The sequence below is a fragment of the Ornithorhynchus anatinus genome, chromosome 4 (assembly GCF_004115215.2).
Source record: "Ornithorhynchus anatinus isolate Pmale09 chromosome 4, mOrnAna1.pri.v4, whole genome shotgun sequence".
Lineage (NCBI taxonomy): Eukaryota > Metazoa > Chordata > Mammalia > Monotremata > Ornithorhynchidae > Ornithorhynchus > Ornithorhynchus anatinus.
This window is the reverse complement of record NC_041731.1, coordinates 96,179,820-96,199,442: the sequence shown is the minus strand read 5'-3', so window position 1 is coordinate 96,199,442 and position 19,623 is coordinate 96,179,820. Positions and strand designations below refer to the sequence as shown.

General features: G+C 46.7%; 1 protein-coding gene across 3 annotated transcripts in view; it reads left to right on the top strand.

Annotated features, from left to right (window-relative positions):
• BTBD8 (BTB domain containing 8) overlaps window positions 1-19,623 on the top strand; it is a 90,471-nt gene that overhangs the window by 50,771 nt on the left and 20,077 nt on the right. For all 3 annotated transcript variants that reach the window (XM_029062567.2, XM_029062568.2, XM_029062569.2), the window contains 5 exons: window positions 2,993-3,073; window positions 7,337-7,433; window positions 10,670-10,758; window positions 11,126-11,228; window positions 15,297-15,479. In XM_029062567.2, coding sequence (XP_028918400.1) covers window positions 2,993-3,073; window positions 7,337-7,433; window positions 10,670-10,758; window positions 11,126-11,228; window positions 15,297-15,479 — 553 coding nt within the window. The remainder of the gene's footprint in view (window positions 1-2,992; window positions 3,074-7,336; window positions 7,434-10,669; window positions 10,759-11,125; window positions 11,229-15,296; window positions 15,480-19,623) is intronic.

Sequence of the window (19,623 nt, the reverse complement as noted above, 5' to 3'; positions counted from 1 at the left end):
AAACCATTTTGTGCTCGTGGACAGGAAGTAGTCTTCATTCATTCAATCACTCAATGGTATTTACTGAGCGCTTACTACGTGCAGAGCACCGGACTAAGCGCTTTGGAATGGACAGTTGGGCGACAGACAGAGACGATCCCTGCCCAGTGACGGGCTCACGGCCTCGGTGATTCTCTGTCAAGTCAAGAACCTGCAGTTCTGCCTTCCTCTAAGGTCAAGAGTAGAGTGGTCAGCGCAGAGAAGCCCAGAAATGCCCGTCAGGTTTCCTGCCCCAAGATCATCGTTACCTACAGTGATGGCAGCAGACAAGGGCGGAGCCGGGATTAGAACACAGTCCTTCCTCTGCCCACTAGGCCACACTGCTTAGGTACTTGTTTATAATTCATTCATTCAATAGTATTTATCGAGCGCTTACTATGTGCAGAGCACCGTACTAAGCGCCTTGCAGCAGATAGTGACGGTCCCTGCCCACTGACGGGTTTAAAGTCTAATCGGGGGAGACGGACGGACAAAGACAGTAGCAACAAATAGAGTCAAGGGGATGGACAGCTCATTAAAACAGCGTGGCTCAGTGAAAAGAGCCCGGGCTTTGGAGTCAGAGGTCATGGATTCAAATCCCGGCTCTGCCACTTGTCAGCTGTGTGACTGTGGGCGAGTCACTTCACTTCTCTGGGCCTCAGTTACCTCATCTGGAAAATGGGGATGAAGACTGTGAGCCCCGTGTGGGACAACGTGTGTCCTCTGTGTCTACCCCAGCGCTTAGAACAGTGCTCTGCACATAGTAAGCGCTCAACAGATACCAATATCATTATTATTATTAAAACAATAGCAATAAATAGAATCGAGGAGATGTACATCTCATTAACAAAATAAATAGGGTAATAAAAATACATGCAAATGAGCAGATGAGTGCAGTGCTGAGGGGAGGGGAGGGGAAGGGAGAGGGGGAGGAGCAGAGGGCCTGAGCGCTTGGGAGTTCACAACAGTTAGTAGCAACGATCACTGTCATTAAGGAGTAGTTAGTCTAAGGAGCCTGAGGCAGCGGAATGAAGGATAGACCGGAGCCCGGAGAGAAGGGAGGAAGGGAGATCAGAGAGGAGGCTTATACGATAATCCAGCCGGGATATTACGAGAGCATTTGAGAAGCTAAGCCTCAGGACGCTTCTGGGAATTAGGGAGGGAAGGATTGCTGGAGGAGGTGGCATTTTAGCCGGGCTCTGAAGGTGGGGCGGGCTGAGGTCTGGGGGGTCCGTGGGAGGATCAGTGTGAACGAGGGATTGGATGTGGGGTAGACAAGAGGGGAGAAGCAGCCTGGCCTAGTGGAAGGAGCACGGGCCCGGAGAAGTGAAGCGACTCGCCCGAGGTCGCGCGACGGGCAGGTGGCGGAGCCGGGATTAGAACCCCTGTCCTCTGACTCCCGTGCCCGGTTCGTAATTCCCTTTGTGGGGGACGGCAGAGAAGCAGCGGGGCTTAGTGGAAAGAACCCGGGCCTGGGAGTCACCCTTACTAATCCCGTGATCACGTCCACGGGATTCGGACGTGGGTTCTAATCCCGGCTCCGCCACTTAGCTGCGTGACTTTGGGCGAGTCACTTCACTTCTCCGGGCCTCAGTTCCCTCATCTGCAAAATGGGGATTGAGTCTGTGAGCCCCACGTGGGACAACCCGATTACCTCGTATCTACCCCAGAGCCTAGAACAGTGCTGGGCGCAGAGTAAGCGCTTAGCAAATGCTATTATTACTGTAGTTATTACAATGATACTGTTATTATTGTTAAGCAGTATGAGGCAAACAGTGAACTAAGCCCTGGGGTAGATAAAGATAATCAGGGCAGACACAATCCTCGTCCCACATGAGGCTCAAAGTCTCAGTAGAAGGGATGACAGGTTCCTGAATTCCCATTTTACCGATATGAAAGAGAAGGAGATTGACTGCACCTTTATTACCCTATTATTATCATTTATTACCCTATTTATTTTGTTAATGAGATGTCCATCCCCTTGATTCTATTTATTGCTATTGTTTTTGTCTGTCCGTCTCCCCCGATTGGACTGTAAGCCCGTCAGTGGGCAGGGATGGTCTCTATCTGTTGCCAGATTGTCCATTCCAAGCGCTTAGTACAGTGCCCTGCACATAGTAAGCGCTCAATAAATACTGTTGACCGAATGAATGAAATTGCACCTGGCAGGAAGACGACAGATGTCGAGCGGTGTTTGTAGAGACATCTTTCCACCCCTCCCTACTCCCTGCCTTCTTAGCTTCCAGTCCCCCGGGAGTAAAAATAATAATAATGTTGGTATTTGTTAAGCGCTTACTTTGGGCAGGGCACTGTTCTAAGCGCTGGGGGAGATACAGGGGAATCAGGTTGCCCCACGTGAGGCTCACAGTCTTCATCCCCATTTTGCAGATGAGGGAACTGAGGCACAGGGAAGTGGCTTGCCCACAGTCCCCCAGCTGACAGGTGGAGAGCCGGGATTCGAACCCGTGACCTCTGACTAGGCTGTAAGCTCTCCGTGGGTAGGGAACGTGTCCATTTAGTGTTTTCTGGTGCTCTCCCAAGCGCTTAGCACAGTGCTCTGCCTACAGTAAGCTGAAAACGAGAACCACCACCCCAACTCGGGCCTCTCTCCTCGGAAGCTGCCGCAACCGGTAATGATCGCCCAGCACCGATTCGCAACAAAACCGGACTCATCTTTACTTAACCCGGGTACTTAACATTTAATAGCGGGAGTGTCTTTAGCGTGTCTTAATTGAACTCTGAAAATGTTTATTTGCATATTAAATGAATGTTAATCCCCCCAATACACTACCAAAGCGGACTGTACTCTGGCAGCCTAAACACTACAGGCTAGAAGAATCGCTAATGTGGGAATTAGAAAGGTTATCTGTCTCTCATCTGAGTAAATAATATATCCCTGACGGAAACCTTTCTGAATTCTGGCAATGCGGGATTTAATTTTGGATTCGAGTCTATTGATTCTTGCTTTTTGCAGCGTGAAGCCTACGGAAATGAATGTCATGATGTACTTCATCTATGGAGGAACGTTAGGTTTCCCAAGCCAAGCTAATGTAGGGTATGTATAAGCTTCTGTACTTTTCGGTTACACTTTATACCCCCTAGGCTTTCGTGGCTCGGCGGAAGGAGGCCCGGCTGGGGAGTCAGAGGTCGTGGGTTCGAATCCCGCCTCTGCCACTTCTCAGCTGTGGGACTGTGGGCGAGTCACTTCACTTCTCTGTGCCTTGTTACTTCATCTGTGAAATGGGGATGAAGACTGTGAGCCTCACGTGGGACAACCTGATGACCCTGTATCTCCCCCAGCGCTTAGAACAGTGCTCTGTACTTAGTAAGCGCTTAACAAATACCAACGTTATTATTTTAGTGGATTATGTGTAACAGTTTTGACAGAGGTCTTAATTTTCTTGTCATATTCAAAATATACCTCATCTGAAATAGTTACTTCAAGTCTGTTTATTTGGAAAATCCGCCAACCCACGGAACAGGCTGTCTGTGGGCATAAAACGACTGCAGTCTTGGAAGTCAGAAAGACCTGGGTTCTAAACCGGACTATACCACTTATCTGCTGTGTGACCTCGGTCAACTCACTTTACTTCTCTCTGCCTCTTACCTCATCTGCAACCCCTGTACTAAGCGCTGGGGTGGATACAAGCAAATTGGGTTGGACACAGTTCCTGTCCCACGTGGGGCTCACAGTCTTAATCCCCATTTTACGGAAGCAGCGAGGCTTAGTGCGTAGTGGCTAGTGCCTGGGAACCAGAAGGTCCTGAGTTCTAATGCCGGCTCCGTCACATGTCTGTTTTGTGACTTTGGACAAGTCATTTCAACTTACTTCTCTGTGCCTCAGTTATCTGTAATGGGGATTAAGAGCGTGGTCTCCATGTGGGACCGGGACTGTGTCATTCATTCAATAGTATTTATTGAGCGCTTACTATGTGCGGAGCACTGTACTAAGCGCTTGGAATGTACAAATGGGCAACAGATAGAGACAGTCCCTGCCCTCTGCCGGGCTTACAGTCTAATCGGGGGTGTCGCCACCCCTCACCTTCACCCTCCCCCCTGGAGAGGGAACGGACAGTCAATCAATTGGTCGTATTCACTGAGTGCTTACCGTGTGCAGAGCGCTGTACTAAGCACTTGGGAGAGTCCAGTAGAAAATAATTGGTAGGCAGGAAGATCTGCCCTTTCCTCTCCATCCGAACTGCTACCTTGCTGGCACAATCGCTCATAATATCCCGACTGGATTATTGCATCAGCCTCCTCTCTGATCTCCCATCCTCCTGTCTCTCCCTGCTTCGGGCTATACTTCACTCCGCTGCCCTGATTATCTTTCTACGGAGACGCTCTGGTTTTTCTTCAGTGGTTGCCTATCCACCTTCGCATGAAGCAAAATCTTTTCACTCTTGGCTTCAAAGCTCTCCATCCCCTGGGCCCCTCCTACCTCACCTCCCTTCTCTCCTTCTACAGCCCAGCCCGCACACTGCGCTCCTCTGCCGCTCACCTCCTCACGGTCCCGCATTCGCGCCCGTCCCGCCGTCGATCCCCGGCCCACGTCCTACCACTGACCTGGAACGCCCTCCCTCCTCACATCCACCAAACTCTCTTCCCCTCTTCGAAGCCCTACTGAGAGCTCACCTCCTCCAGGAGGCCTTCCCAGACTGAGCCCTTCCTTTCCCTCTGCCCCTCCTCCCCTCCCCATCGCCCCTACTCCCTCCCTCAGCTCTACCCCCTTCCCCTCCCCACAGCACTTGTGTATATTTGTATATATTATTTATTACTCTGTTTTATTAATGATGTGTATATATCTATGATTCTATTTATCTCTTTGGATGGTATCCATCCTGATTCACTTTTAGAACAGTTCTTGGCGCATAGTAAGTGTTTAACAAGTACTTTTGAGATTATTATTATGAGGTAACTGAGGCACAGAGGAGTGAAATAATTTGCCCAAGGTCATACAGCAGAAAAGTGACAGAGCCAGGATTAGAACCCAGCTCTTTCTGACTCCCAAGCCCATGCTCTATCCACTAGGCCACGCTCTTTCTCAGATTGGACTGTTTCCAACCTGATGAGCTTGTATCTACCCCAACGCTTAGTACAGTGCCTGGCACACAGTAAGCACTCAACAGATACCATAAAAAAAAAAAAAAAAGTGGCCGGTACTTTGGATCCCTTAGTGACCTTTTCAGCCACCCATGCAATCCTCCAGGAGTGGTGTCTTCCTCAAACACGAAGGACAACTCTGTGTTTATTTGGATGATAAGGCAGACCATCGGGTCGCAAGGATAACATGCAGACGAAAAAGCCCTTGATTTGACGTTGTATCTTCCTGATCCGGAAGCATTCTTTTCCACTCCATAAGGCCAGAGCGGGAGATGATTATATCTCTTTGCATTTTTGTATAGGAGCGAGCATTTTTCTCCCGTCTGCACCAGCTACCAGAGATGGGTTCTGTGTAAGGAGCGGATCAGAGACTTCCACTCCCTGGCCCGGTTTGCTTCCCGGGCAGATCTCCCCGGAGATTCCTCCCAGAGGTGCCACTTGAATAAGACAGTCCTTTGCTGGAAACTTGGCTAACCTGTCGTCAACGGACTTGAGCAAAGGAAGGGACAGGAGATGGTTCTCCCCTTAGCACTACTGTGAGGTTCATTGCGTCGACTTCGTTGTGGGCAGGGGACACCTCTACCAACTCTTATATCGTACTCTCTCAAGCGCTCAGTACAGTGCTCTGCGCACAGGCGCTCAATAAACACCACCGATTGTGCGTCTTAGAGCTGCGGGAGACCTGTAAAGCCTACTTCTCACCACATGAAACCATCACCTCTCCGACATGAATTTAGGAGCCTCGTTGCACCCTAACTTTAACTCTCGCCCATTCTATAATTACAGTATTTGTTAAGCGCTTACTATGTGCCAGGCACCGTACTAAGCGCTGGGGTGGATGCAAGCAAATCAGGTTGTCCCGTGTGGCGTTTACAGTCTTAACCCCCATTTTACAGGTGAGGTACCTGGGCGCAGAGGAGTTAAGGCCCAGAAGAAGAAAGTGACGAAATCATCAGGTCCCACATAGGGCTCACGGTCTAAGTAGGAGGGAGAAGGATTCGATCCCCATTTTGCAGATGAGAGAACTGAGGCCCAGAGAAGTGAAGTGACTTGCCCAAGGTCAGACCACCAACAAGAGGCAAAGAGGGGGAACTAGAGGCCCTTTCCACTAGGCCACGCTGCTTTCTCTCTTGATCCGCCCCCTGCCACCCCACACACCGTCGATCCCGCCCCCTCGACGCCCCGCCCCTCACTCATTCTCAAGGCGCCCCCACTTCCTACGGCCCACATCGGCTCCCTCCTCGAGGTGCGAAAGATTATTCTCCTGATTCTGTGATTTTTCTATCTTTTCTCTATCTTAAAACCTTCCCACTTGCTCGGATGCCGTAAACTGATAACGACCGGTGATTCACAGTCAGTCAGCGGTGCTTCCTTTGTACAGAGCGTTTTACTAAGCCCTCAGGAGAGTACAGTGCAACAAAGCAGACACGTCCCCTGCCCACAACAAGCTTACGGTCTAGAGGGAGCGACGGATAGTAATATAAATCGTTTATATCACTGAAAACTTGTCAGGCACCAATCTCCTCGACATGTAGGGTGAAGACATTTTTCTCATTTCTCTCTTATTACTCTCTAGTTCTCTCTTATTACCGTCCCCGGTAATGTCTCTCTTCCATTCATGAGTCCCTTGTCCTGGAACCCCTCTTGATTTGTGCTTCTACCCTTGGTATCTTCATAGAGAAGCAGCGTGGCTCAGTGGAAAGAGCCCGGGGTAGGGAGTCAGAGGTCATGGGTTCGAATCCCGGCTCTGCCACTTCTAAGCTGTGTGGCTTTGGCCAAGTCACTTAACTTCTCAGTTCCCTCATCTGTAAAATGGGGATTAAGACCGTGAGCCTCATGTGGGACAACCTTGGGACAGTGCTGTGCACATAGTAAGCGCTTAACAAATACCAACGTTATTATAATTATCTTCCTCATTAGCTTTCTCAGAAACCAGCTGTCGGTAGGTAGCGGGTTAATGTGTAATGTGATTGGGTAATGCCTTCTGAAAATCTAGACTGAAATTTTCACCTGGAACACGCAAGTTAGAGCTCGATCCCCTTCTTACCCTTCTGAATAGTATTATGTACCAACCACACAATTGGATTTGATTGGCCTTCATCGATCTACCCTTAGCTACTCAGCAGCGTAAGTGAAACCTTGCGTGATGGATGCCTATTGTAAAATTGTGGTGATTTTTATATAGTAATATATAAAAATGAATTGTTCATTGCTTTAGTCAGATACTGAACATGGCAGATATGTATGGATTAGAAGGATTAAAAGAAGTAACCGTTTATATTCTAAGAAGAGACTACTGCAATTTCTTCCAGAAGGTAAGGTCCTAAATCTCAAAACTTTACTCTGTCTAAAACCACCCTTGTGCACTAATCAATCAGTCGTATCTATTGAATGCTTACTGTGTGCAGAGCATTGTACTAAGCGCTTGGGAGAGTGCAGTATAACAAAGTTGATAGACACATTCCCTGTCCACAACGAGCTTACAGCCTTAGAGGGATTGTAAATTCCATTAAGACACCATGTTAAACTCCTTCAAGGATCAGACTTAGATACTTCAACTGCTAACCACTTATTTTAAAATGATTATGAATAAAGATACATTTTATTTGTATTGAATTTATGTAGAGGACGAAAAAAAGAGCTTCTACATTCTAGACTGCAGGAGTTATGGTTTTGACAATCTTGCCATTGAGGAAACTCACCCTCTAATAATGCACCTTGAGCAGCAATACAACATTTAGTTCCCCAAAACTTCTTCATCTTTGTGGGTAATTCCCAAATCTATCCATCCCTGACCTCTCTCCTTCTCTGCAGTCTTGTAGTTTCTCATTCCTTCCTTCAATCGTATTTATTGAGCGCTGTGTACTAATGTGCAGAGCTGTGTACTAAGCGCTTGGGAGAGTCCAATACAGCAATGAACAGTGACAGTCCCCGCTCCCAACGAGTTCACGGTCTGGGGCGGGGGGGTTGGAGAGAGACATCAGTACAATTAAACAGGCATCAATACAATAAATAAAATTACAGATATATACCTAAGTGCTGTGGGGCTGGGGAAGCTGGCGGCGGGGGGAGAGCAAAGGGAGCAAGTCAGGGTGACGCAGAAGGGAGTGGGAGATGAGGAAGAGTGGGGCCCAGTTCCACCCAAACCTCAAACTTGGCATGTCCAAAATAGAACTACTGATTTTTCCACCCAAACCGTGTCCTCCCCGTGACTTTCCCATCACTGTAGACAGCACCAGCATCCTGCATTCCTCACAAGCCTGCGACCTTGGCATTATCCTCGACTCAAGTCTGTCATTCCACCCACGTATTCAATCTGTCACCGAATCCTGTCAGTTCAGCCTTCACTACATCACTAAAATCTTCCCTTTTCATTCCGTCCCAACCGCGGCCTCATTAATACAGCACTTGACTATCCCGTCTCGATTACTGCATCAGCCTCCTTGCGACCTCCCAGCTTCTTGCCTCTCCCCACCCCAGGCCGTACTTCACGCTGCTGTCCAGATCGTTTTTTACAGAAACGTTCAGTCCATTTTTCCCCACTCTTCAAGATCCTCCAGTGGTCGCCCATCCACCTCCACATTAAGCAGAAACTCCTTACCGTTGGCTTTGATGTACTCAGAACAGCCGTCCGCTCCTATTTTACTTCGCCAATTTCCTTCTACACCCCAGCGCACTCACTTGGCTTCCCTGGCACTCTGCCTCGTTCTTGTCTATCTTGCCTCCATCCCCTCGCCCATGTCCTGCCTCTGATCTGCAGCTCCCTCTCCCTTCATATATGACAGACCATTACGTTCTCCATCTTCAAAGCCTTACTAAAAATCACATCTCCTCCAAGTGGCCTTCCCCGACTAAGCCCTCATCTCCCCTCCTTCCTCCTTGCCGTGTCACCGATGCGAAAGTCAGAGGAGGTAAGAGACAGGGTGAAAATCAGTGAGGAGACATTCCTGAAGAGGCTGTGCTATGCTCTCTTTCCATGTGACCTTTGGACATCTGCTGTTCGCCCCAACCCCACAGCACTTACGTACAGATCTTTAAATTATATCATAACTTGCTTATGTATTCTTATTAATGTCTGTCTCCCCCCTCTAAACTGTAAGTTCATTATGGGTGGGGAACGTGTCCTCTAATTCTGCTGTACTCTCCTAAGCACTTATACAGTGCTCTGCGAATAGGTGGCCCTCAAATACCACTGATTGATGTCTGGCTTCTCAACTCAGTTTGACTTAGAGGCTGCAGGCAGGAAAAGGGTGACGAGCATGTCCATAAATGGCCCTCTCCTGTGCTGCTCTTCCTTCGCTCCGTAGCTTAGAGGAGCTGGAAGAGGAAGATGCCCCGGACATTTAACAGGCCTCCTCCTCTCTCCTTTCTTCTCTTCTCCTTTCTCCTCTTCTCTTTTCTCTTCTCCTGTCTCCTCCTCCTCTCTCTTCTCCTCTCTTCTCTTTCTCCTTTTTCTCTCCTCTTCTCTCTTCTACTCCTCTCTCTTTTTTCCTCCTCTCTTTTCTTCCTCTCTCTTCTCTCTCCTCCTCGTTTTTCCTCCTCCTCGCTTCTCCTCTCTTTCTTCTCCTCTCTCTTTCTCATCTCCTCTCTCTTTTCTCCTCTTCTCCTCTGTCCCTCTCCACCCCCATTTGGTGGCATGGAGGCTCCAAGTCGCACAGGTCCCACGTTCAGCTCTCTGTACCCCATTTGGGGACTGGGGCTTTTGTAACTGATTTGCCAAGAATTTGATTTTGTAAAGGAAACTAGAAACTAGTGAAAGGAAACTAGTGATTTTGTACTAGAAACTTCCTTTTGTGAAATATCTACCACCCATTAGAGAACACTAAAAGTAAGAAAAAGGTCTTAAAGACCCAGTGAACAAAAACTCAAGCACTGTAGCAGAGCTCTGGAGTAGATGGGGAGCCAATCACAGAAAACAGAAGAATAAGGCAAACATCCCTCAAAAATAAAGCAGGAAAGCAACTGTGCTAGGTACTATGTGTAAAAATTGCAACAACACACTGATCTATACATGTACAGAACACGGAAGGGATTGTTATTTCACCCACACTGATGAAATCTTGTCAGTAGTGTGATTTGTAATCCGAAGGGTAGCTATAATTTCATGTCACTTTTAATTTGGGTCAAGACAAAACTTCCTTTTTGCATATATTTGCTATTGTTGATTTTATTTAAAGTCTAAGAAACATGATCCTGCATGATTTCTGTTTCAGTATTTGTGTCAGACATAATCACGCCATATGCTTTGAACCTAAAAAAAAATTATAGACTGAAAAAGTTATAGTCCTGATTTTACACATTTTGTTCCAGCCAGCTGCTTGTCTGTAAAACGAAAGGTTACGTCTAATGCACATGTAACTCTTGATTATTTTAAAGAGTACGTTAAGGAAGAGGTTTTTCCGTGAACTGCAGATTTATGGGCAGTAATGTAGAAGTGTGTAAACTGTGTATTGTGCACAGATATATTTCGATCATCTCTGTTAATGAAACAAAGCTTCCACTGCCTGAGTTTTATCTGAAAAGAACAATACAATTTTTCTGTCAATTTTAGCCTGTTCCAGGAAGGCTGGAATCTGTTCTAGAATGCCTGATTATTGCTTATTCAGTGGGAGTGGAAAGCCTTTATGCTGAGTGTATGAAGTAAGTGATCTGAAGTACTGTTTTTGTGATCAATTTTTGTTTGGTTTTTACAGTAGCCTTATTCTGAATGTCGGTGGAGCCATTACATCCTTGGGATAGTTTTTTCAGGCAGAATTTTAATGCCCTTTCTTAGAAGTAGTGGTGTTCATTAGAGTCAACTAGTAGTAACAGAGGTCAAGCCAGTTCTTTTCATGAAACCCAATATGGATTTTAAAAACTACTTCCAGAAAAGGTTCAGTTAAAGCATTATAGAACTCTGTTTCAAGATATCACAAACAGAACACATATTGTTTACAAGAAAAAAGACTTCCCATCATTCAATTTTTCCAACTTCTGTATTCTCCGTAATGTAACTTGATTTTTACAGGTGGATTGTTAAACACTTTGCAAGATGTTGGTCAGAGAGGAGCTTTGCAAGTTTACCTCCTGAGATTCAGAAAAGTTGTCTGGATATGTTGATTCAGTCTTTAGTAAGTATAGCCTGAATGCGTTTCTGAATACCTTTGATTATTTTTCAGAGGCCGATTCCTTTTGAAAGGGTGGCACGAAGGCACTACGTTTTAATGATGTATATTAATTCCAGCTGTTCCTTGGCCTAACTAACACTAATATCTCTTGAAATACTGGTCCTACAGTGTAGCATATGAAAATGTATCCTCAATTATCGTAGACAGAATTGGAACGGCTATTAAATGGTCTCTACTAAGTGATCTCTTAATCAGTTATTTTTAATGGTATTTGTTCACTCAGTCGTATTTATTGAGCTTTTACTGTGTGCAGAGTACTAAGGGCTTGGAAAGTACACTTCAGCAATAGAGACAATCCCTGCCCACACCGAGCTTACAGTCTAGAAGGGGGAAGATAGACATCGAAACAAGTAAACAGGCATCAATATAAATAGAATTATATATATATATATACATAATTATAGATATAATAGAATTACAGATATTTGTTAAGCACTTACTATGTGCCAGGCATTGTACTAAGGGCTGGGGTAGATGCAAGCTGATCAAGTGGGACACAGTTTATGTCCCATCTCCATTTTACAGATGAGGAAACTGAGGCGTAGAGAGGTGACTTGCCCAAGATTACACGGCGGACAAGTGGCGGAGCCAGGATTAGAACCCAGGCCCTCCTGATTCCTATGTCCATGCACTGTCCACTAGGCCATGCTGCTTCAGTCGCAGAACACTTTCCGGTAGCTATCAACTGACCATTTAATTGTCTTTGTCGGACACGGTGATGCACTCCTCAGAACTCTGCGCTGACTTCTCGTCTCTTTCCGCATCAAGCCAAAACTCCTCACAGCCTCAAGACTCTCTACCAATTGGCCCCAGAGTTTCTCCTTTCACCCGCTACTCTCCAGCTTATTTATTCCTTCCAGGCTATTTTCGTGACTATACCCCACTCTCTCACCTCAGACTCCTCGCTCCCACTATTCCCCTGGCCTAGAAATTCTCTCCTCCCCCAGATCCATCAGACTGTACAACTCAACCCATATTCAGAATTCTCCAAAAATTTCACCTCCTCCAACAAGCCTTCAGCACTTAATCCCTTCCCCGTCAGACTTATACAAACCCACCTGCTATTTGTGGTGAATATATACATTTATATACGTATACGTGTGTGTGAATGTGCAATCCCATATATACATAAAATAAATGTAGTTATTTTGATTATTCTAGTTGAAAATCCTTGTATGTCCACTTTCCACGGTAGAAAATTAGACCTTTATTCAGAGGGGGCACGTCACTTCTCTGGGTTGTTCTTTCTCAAGTGCTTAGTACAGTGTATTGCACTTAGTGGAGGTTCAGTAAATAATGCCACTACTGATTCTGCTGCCGACAAACTGGAAAGAAAAAATTCTGTGACTTGTTTATTGCAAATGGTCCACTTACAAATATTGGTAGAGGAAAAGATTTAAGTATACATTTCATTCAGGACTTAAAACAGTTGTTCTTATCTCTGCAGTCTCTCCAGCGCGAGGTGATAAGCAGTTATTTTATTAGGTGTGGTGAGTGGGTGCTATTAGAAAAATTTCCCTATGGAACACTGAGCAGCAAAGAGTATTTTTGGAAGCGAGAAAGAAAGAATTGCAGTTTTCATAGTTGTCTTCTCAGCAGAACGGTCTCTGCATATAAGTCCACAAAACGGATAGGGATAAAATATCTGATATGGAGACTAACGGGTATTTGTTAGGGCAGGGACCGTCTCTATCTGTGCCCGACTTGTACATTCCAAGCGCTTAGTACAGTGCTCTGCACATAGTAAGCGCTCAGTAAATACTATTGAATGAATTAATGTTTTGTGTTTTTTGTTTGTTAAGCACTTACTATGTGCAGAGCACTGTTCTAAGCGCTGGAGGGGATACGAGGTGATCAGATTGTCCCATGTAGGGCTCACGGTCTTAATCCCCATTTTACAGATGAGGGAATTGAGGCCCAGAGAAGTGAACTGACTTGCCCAAAGTCACACAGCTGACAGGCGGCGGAACCGGGATTAGAACCCATGACCTCTGACTCCCAAGCCCGAGCTCTTTCCACTGAGCCATGCTGCTTCTCACAACGGGTGTAGTTCTTCTAACACCCTGCTAGATGCATTTTTCTATTTCTCTATGAAAAATATAGATAGACTCTTAGGTAAAATTCCAAACATAACTTCTTGGTAACTGATTTACTCTGATGCTAATATTAGGTAAGTATTCCTACATTCTAATATAGAAGAAATCTAAAGAATAAATATACTTAAATTCTTAGAATTCCAAGGTGTTATCCGGAATACGATTTTCTAGTTTCTTTTCCAAAACATCCTCTTCCCAGTCCTTGGAGATGAGAGAGAAAAACAAAAACATTAGTTAATTTTCTGATGTAGTTCATTTTTCTAGCTGGAGGACAAGCATAGATAATAAATCCAGAGATGGCACACTAACCATTTAAAAAGTGTAAAATTAAAAGGGAACCTACTTGTTGAAAATGTTCTATATCGGGTTTCCTGTGCACAGTTTGAGCTTCTACCCAAGTCGGTCTTACTTTGGGTCTTAGCAACACAACGAGTATTATGACAATTGATGCTAGAATGGCATCAAGACAGATTTGCTAAATGATCTTGAGAAAAAAATCTTTAATTCTGGGGGGATGTATTTTTCTGACACCATTATGTAATCATTCTAAAAATGTCTTTGGTGTATAGAAGCTTTAAGATGTTGTGACTTCTCTTCTTAATTGTATACATTTATGTCTTCCACTTGATCACATTTAACATGCAGAATTATTCAGGAATACAGAACACTCCGATTTGCATCTTCAGAGCACTCTGGCCGTGTTTGTTTTTTCCTTGTGGCGTGTTTGTAGTCCATCTCATTGGATGCTTGAAATATGAAAAGTGACAACTAGAGAGGCAGCCTGACCTAGTGGATAGACCACAGGCCTAGGAGTCAGAAGGACTTGGGTTCTAATCCCGGTTCCGCCATTCGTCAGTCGTATGACCCTGGGCAAGTCCCTTCTCTTCTCTGTTACCTCCTCTGTAAAAAGGAGATTAAGACTGTGAGCCCCACGTGGGACATGGGACTGTGTCCACCCCGATTATCTTGTATCTAGCCCATCGCTTAGAATAGTGCCTGACACAGAGTAAGCGCTTAACAAATACCATTAAAAAAGCCCAAATAGCTACACAGCTAGATTTTGAAGTGCTGGCGATTTAATCCAAGCCAAAAAAACTCTGTCTTTGATATTTTCAAGTATCCAGTTCTTTCAGTTATCATTGCTTGGTGTTGGGTGAGTGTCTTGGGAAACAGTATTACCTATTGGAAAGAGTACAGGCCCGGGAGTCAGGATACTGGGTTCTAATCCTGCTCTGCCACTTACTTGCCTGTTCCGTCAGCTTGGGCACGTCACAGCTTCTTTGTCCCTCAGTTCCCTCATCTATTAAATGGGATTTACTACCCATTTTTCCTTTGTATTTAGGCTGTAAGGTCACCGAACTGATTATCTTGTGATCTGAATCTCTGATCCGGAAGCTAATTATCTTGTAATAGTAAGCCATTAACAAAAAACACCATTATTATTATTATTGGGTAGAAAACGTGAGCACCTAGTGATAAGAAAAGATAATAAAGCCCAGAGTCTACAAATACTTTTGTCCAGATTAAGTTGAAGCAAATGCGAAAGGATCTGTGACCTTTGGGTTTTTGATATCCCTCCCACTCTCGACCTCACGGCATTTACGTGCGTATCTGTAAGTTATGTATTATAAATTACTTATGTTAATGTCTGTCTCCCCCTCTACACTCTAAGTTTGCTGTGGCTAGGGAAAAATTCTGCCAACTGTCTTGTACTGTACTCTCCCAAGCGCTTAGTACAGTGCTCTACATTTAGTAAGCAGTCAATAAATAACACTGATGATGTCCTTAATATCGTAGTTTTTCAAACCCGAGCAATCATAAGCATTAAGACACTCAGAAATCGTTTCCAAAGCAGTGGATCCTGAATCATTTGTACAGTGAGTCCTGAATAATTTGTACCTGTCTTTATTTTAAGAATGATAAGAATGCTGCTTTTCTTTTGATGGAAAGTGACAGACTAATCATCAGTCTTCCCAGAGTGAAGTGGACCGAAGCAGCATTGGCCATGGCGTCCAGATTACAAGAAGAATGTATCATGTTCATTGTTGCAAACTTCTCCAAGATCATAAAAAGTGAAAACTTTGCCCTTCTGTTACAGGTAATATTTCCGCTAACGTCTTCCGGAGATATTTATTTTTACGGTTCCGTGTTGAACTAAGCCTGCGGAGCGGTTGTTGAAATAAACAGAATGCTGTACTGTGCTTTTGTACTCGTCGAAGGGACGTAAAATTCAGATTTTCAATACCAGGGAAGGGGCTCTCCCTTTTCCGAAAACCTTCTTTTCTTTTATTTCTTTAAAGAATCAGAAACTTCGGGGAGGTTGGTGTTTAGAGCCAGAGAACCCAAGTCGGGTCTCCCCTCTTGGTCCTCCAACATCGGGGATCGCTGGAGTGGAATTTACATCCCTGATTCAATTCTACCTGTATGTTACTTGATGATAAGGGAAATGACTCTAGGAATACTCTCTAGAGTCTCGCCTTTCCTCCTGCCTTCAAGACCTCTCTACTTGATGTCCTCCCGTCACATCGAACTTAACATGTCTAAAACAGAACTCCTTATCTTCCCAGCCAAACCCTGTCCGCCCCCTGACTTTCCCATCACCGTAAACGGCCCCACCATCCTTCCTGTCTCACAAGCCCATACCTTGGCGTTATCCTTGACCTCTCGCTCTTTCAACCCCCATATCCAGTCCATCACTGAATCCGGTCAGTTTGACCTTCGCAGCATCGCTAAAATCTTCCCTTTCCTTCCCATCCAAATTGCTACCACATTAATCCACTTTTCCCATCCCGCCTTGATTACTGCATGCTGACCTCCCTACTTCCTGTCTCTCCCCACTCCAGTCCATACTCCACGCTGCTGCCCAGGTTATTTTTCTACAAAAACATTCGGTCCGTGTTTCCCCGCTCCTCAATAACCTCCAGTGATTGCCCGTCCACCTCCACATCAGACAGAAACTCATCACCGTTAACTTTAAAGCAGCCGATCACCTTGTCCCCTCCTCCCTCACCTCGCTACTCTCCTACTTCAACCCAGCCCGCACATTTTGCTCCTCTAATGCCAACCTTCGCACTGAATCTCGATCTCGTCTCTCTCGCCGCCGACCTCTCTCCCACATCCCGCTTCTGGGCCGGAACGCCCTCCCTCCTCATATCCTGCCGAACGTTGCTGGCGGAAATCTAAACATCAGGCCGACCTCGTCCACTCGAGTTTGTCTTTTCTTGCCTTAACTCTGTCCGGCAAAACTATTATTCTTCCCATATTGACCCCCACGCCCATCACCCTCGTCAGTTGTTCTTTACGACTGACATGTAACCCCTTCCTCGGCCCGCCTGCCCCACCCTCTCCCACCTCCCCATCTCTCTCCCCCAGTGATCTGCCCATCTACTTCATTAAGAAAATTAGCACCATCAGGTCTGAGCTCCTCCCTCCCCCCCCGCCTCGGGCCCCCTTGTCAACTTTCCCATTCTTCCCAGCAGTATCTTCAGAGGAGATCTCCCGCCTCCTCTCCAGTGCCACCCCTTCCGCATGCGCATTGGACCCCATTTCTTCGCACTTTATAAAAGCTCTCACCCCTTCCTTCCCTCCTTAACTACGACCTTCAACCGCTCGCTCTCCATGGCTTCTTCCCCACAGCCTTCAAACGTGCCCACGTCTCCCCCATCCTAAAAGAAACCCTCCCTTGACCCTCCGGCCCCCTCCGGTTATCTCCCCATCTCCCCCCATCCTTCCTCTCCAAACTCCTTGAGCGAGTCATCTGCACTCGCTATCTTGAATTCGTCTCCTCCAGCTCTCTCTCGGACCCCCTCCGATCTGACTCCCAGCCTCCTCGCTCCGCTGAAACCCCCCTCTCAAAGGTCACCGGTGACCTCCTCCTGGCCAAAGCCGGCGGCTCCTACTCGTCCCGATCTTCCTCAGCCTCTCAGCTTGCTCAATAAATACTATTGAATGAATGAATATCCAACAGAGAATTACTCTGTCCCCCATCCCTTCAAAGCCTTATTGAAGGCACATCTCCTCCAAGGGGCCTTCCCTGACTCTAAGCCCTCCTTTCCTCTTCTCCCACTCTTTTCTGCATCACCCTGACTTGCTCCCTTTATTCATCCCTCCTCCCAGCCCCACAGCACTTATGTCCATATCTCTAATTTATCCATTTATATTGAAGTCTGTCTCTCCCCCTAGACTGTAGCCTCACTGTGGGCAGAGAATGTGTCCGTTTATTGTTGTATCGTAGTCTCCCAAGCACTCAGTACGGTGCTCTGCACACAGTAAGTGTCAGTAAATATGACTGACTGACTGAAAAAGTGAGGAATGTTGTCCATCAGGGGCCGACACCTCATGGCTGGGGCGCTATAATAATGAGGGTATCTGTTAAGCGCTTACCATGTGCCAAGCACTGTTCTAAGCACTGGGGGAGATACAAGGTGATCAGGTTGTCCCACGTGGGCTCACAGTCTTAATCCCCATTTCACAGATGAGGTCACTGAGGCACAGAGTCATTAAGTGACTTGCCCCAAATCACCCAGCTGACAAGTGGTGGAGTCAGGATTAGAACCCACGACCTCAGACTCCCAAGCCCTTGGTCTTTCCACTAAGCCACGCTCCTTCTCTCTCTATATGTCTCTCCTTGGAACCAGATATGGCTCTCATGCTGGGAAGAGGGTGTTGGGACAAGGCATTTAAATAAATAATTATGGTATTGGTGTTAAGCACTTACTATGGGCCAGGCGCTGTTCTAAGCTCTGGGGTGGATTGGACGCAGTGCCTGTCCCATGTGGGGCTCACGGTCTCAATCCCCATTTTACAGATGAGGTAACTGAGGCCCAGACAATTGACTTGCCCAACGTCCCACAGCAGACAAGTCGGGGAGCCGGGATTAGAACTGATGACCTCCTGACTCCCAGGCCCGTGCTCTGGCCACTACGTCTTGCCGCTTCTCTACTGTGCCATTCATTCATTCATTCGATAGTATTTATTGAGCGCTTGCTATGTGCAGAGCACTGTACTAAGCGCTTGGAATGGACAATTCGGCAACAGATAGAGACGATCCCTGCCTATCGAAGGGCTTACAGTCTAACTGGGGGAGACGGACGGACAAAAACGGTAGCAATAAATAGAATCAAGGGGATGTACATCTCATTAACAAAATAAATAGGGTAATAAAAATATATACAAATGAGCAGACGAGCACAGTGCTGAGTGCCATGCTGCTTTAAACCACACCCCCTGGGTCTGGGATCAGGGATGAGGGTGACCCCCAAGAAACACCCCACCGGTTGCGGTGCTGCTACTGTGCCCCATTGCCTCAACCTACCTACCAGCTGTTGCAGAGGGGCAGGGCTACTAAGCTCCATCCCACCCATTCCTGCCAGGGGAGAGCAAGGTGTCCTCCCCCTCTCCCTCCCCCCCCCCCCCAGCGCTGTGCTCGTCCACTCATTTGTATATATTTTTATTACCCCATTTATTTTGTTAATGAGATGTACATCCCCTCGATTCTATTTATTGCTACTGTTCTTGTCTGTCTCCCCCGATTAGACTGTAAGCCCGTCATTGGGCAGGGATTGTCTCTATCTGTTGCCGAATTATACATTCTAAGCGCTTAGTACAGTGCTCTGCACATAGTAAGCGCTCAATAAATACTATTGAATGAATGAATGAATGAATGAGGGTAACTCCCCTGAGCACCTGCAGCCTTCGTGGAGCCCTCCACCAAACAGGGAGGGTGGACTCTCGTCCATCCCCTGCCCGAGGGGTCAGTGGGGCCTCCCAGTGACCCCAGTATGTAGTGGGCAGCCCCCAGTAGGCACCTGAGTCATGCCACTTTCCGAGAAGGGGGTTTCCACCCCTTCCTGGAAGGGCAGCCTACTCCTCCTGGAAGCTGACATGGGCTCAGCAACTCTTTGGAGCCAGGCAGGAAGGAGGGAGCTGCCGGGGAGGTGGTCTTCTGCAGGCAAGGGCGGGTCTCATTCACCCATCACTCTCCCCCTTCCCAGGAAGGCTGAAACCCATCGCCGGCTGCGGGGTGAGGCGAGTCGGGGTCCTGCTCCGAGCCGGAGGAAGTAATAATAATAATGGTATCTGTGAAGCGCTTACTCTGTGCCCGGAACTGTACTGAAGCGCTGGGATCGTTACGTGCAGATCGAGTTGGATGCGATCCCTGCCCCTCCTAGGGCTCACAGTCTTAATCCCCATTTGACAGATGAAGTAACTAAGGCACAGAGAAGTGAAGCCACTTCCCCAGG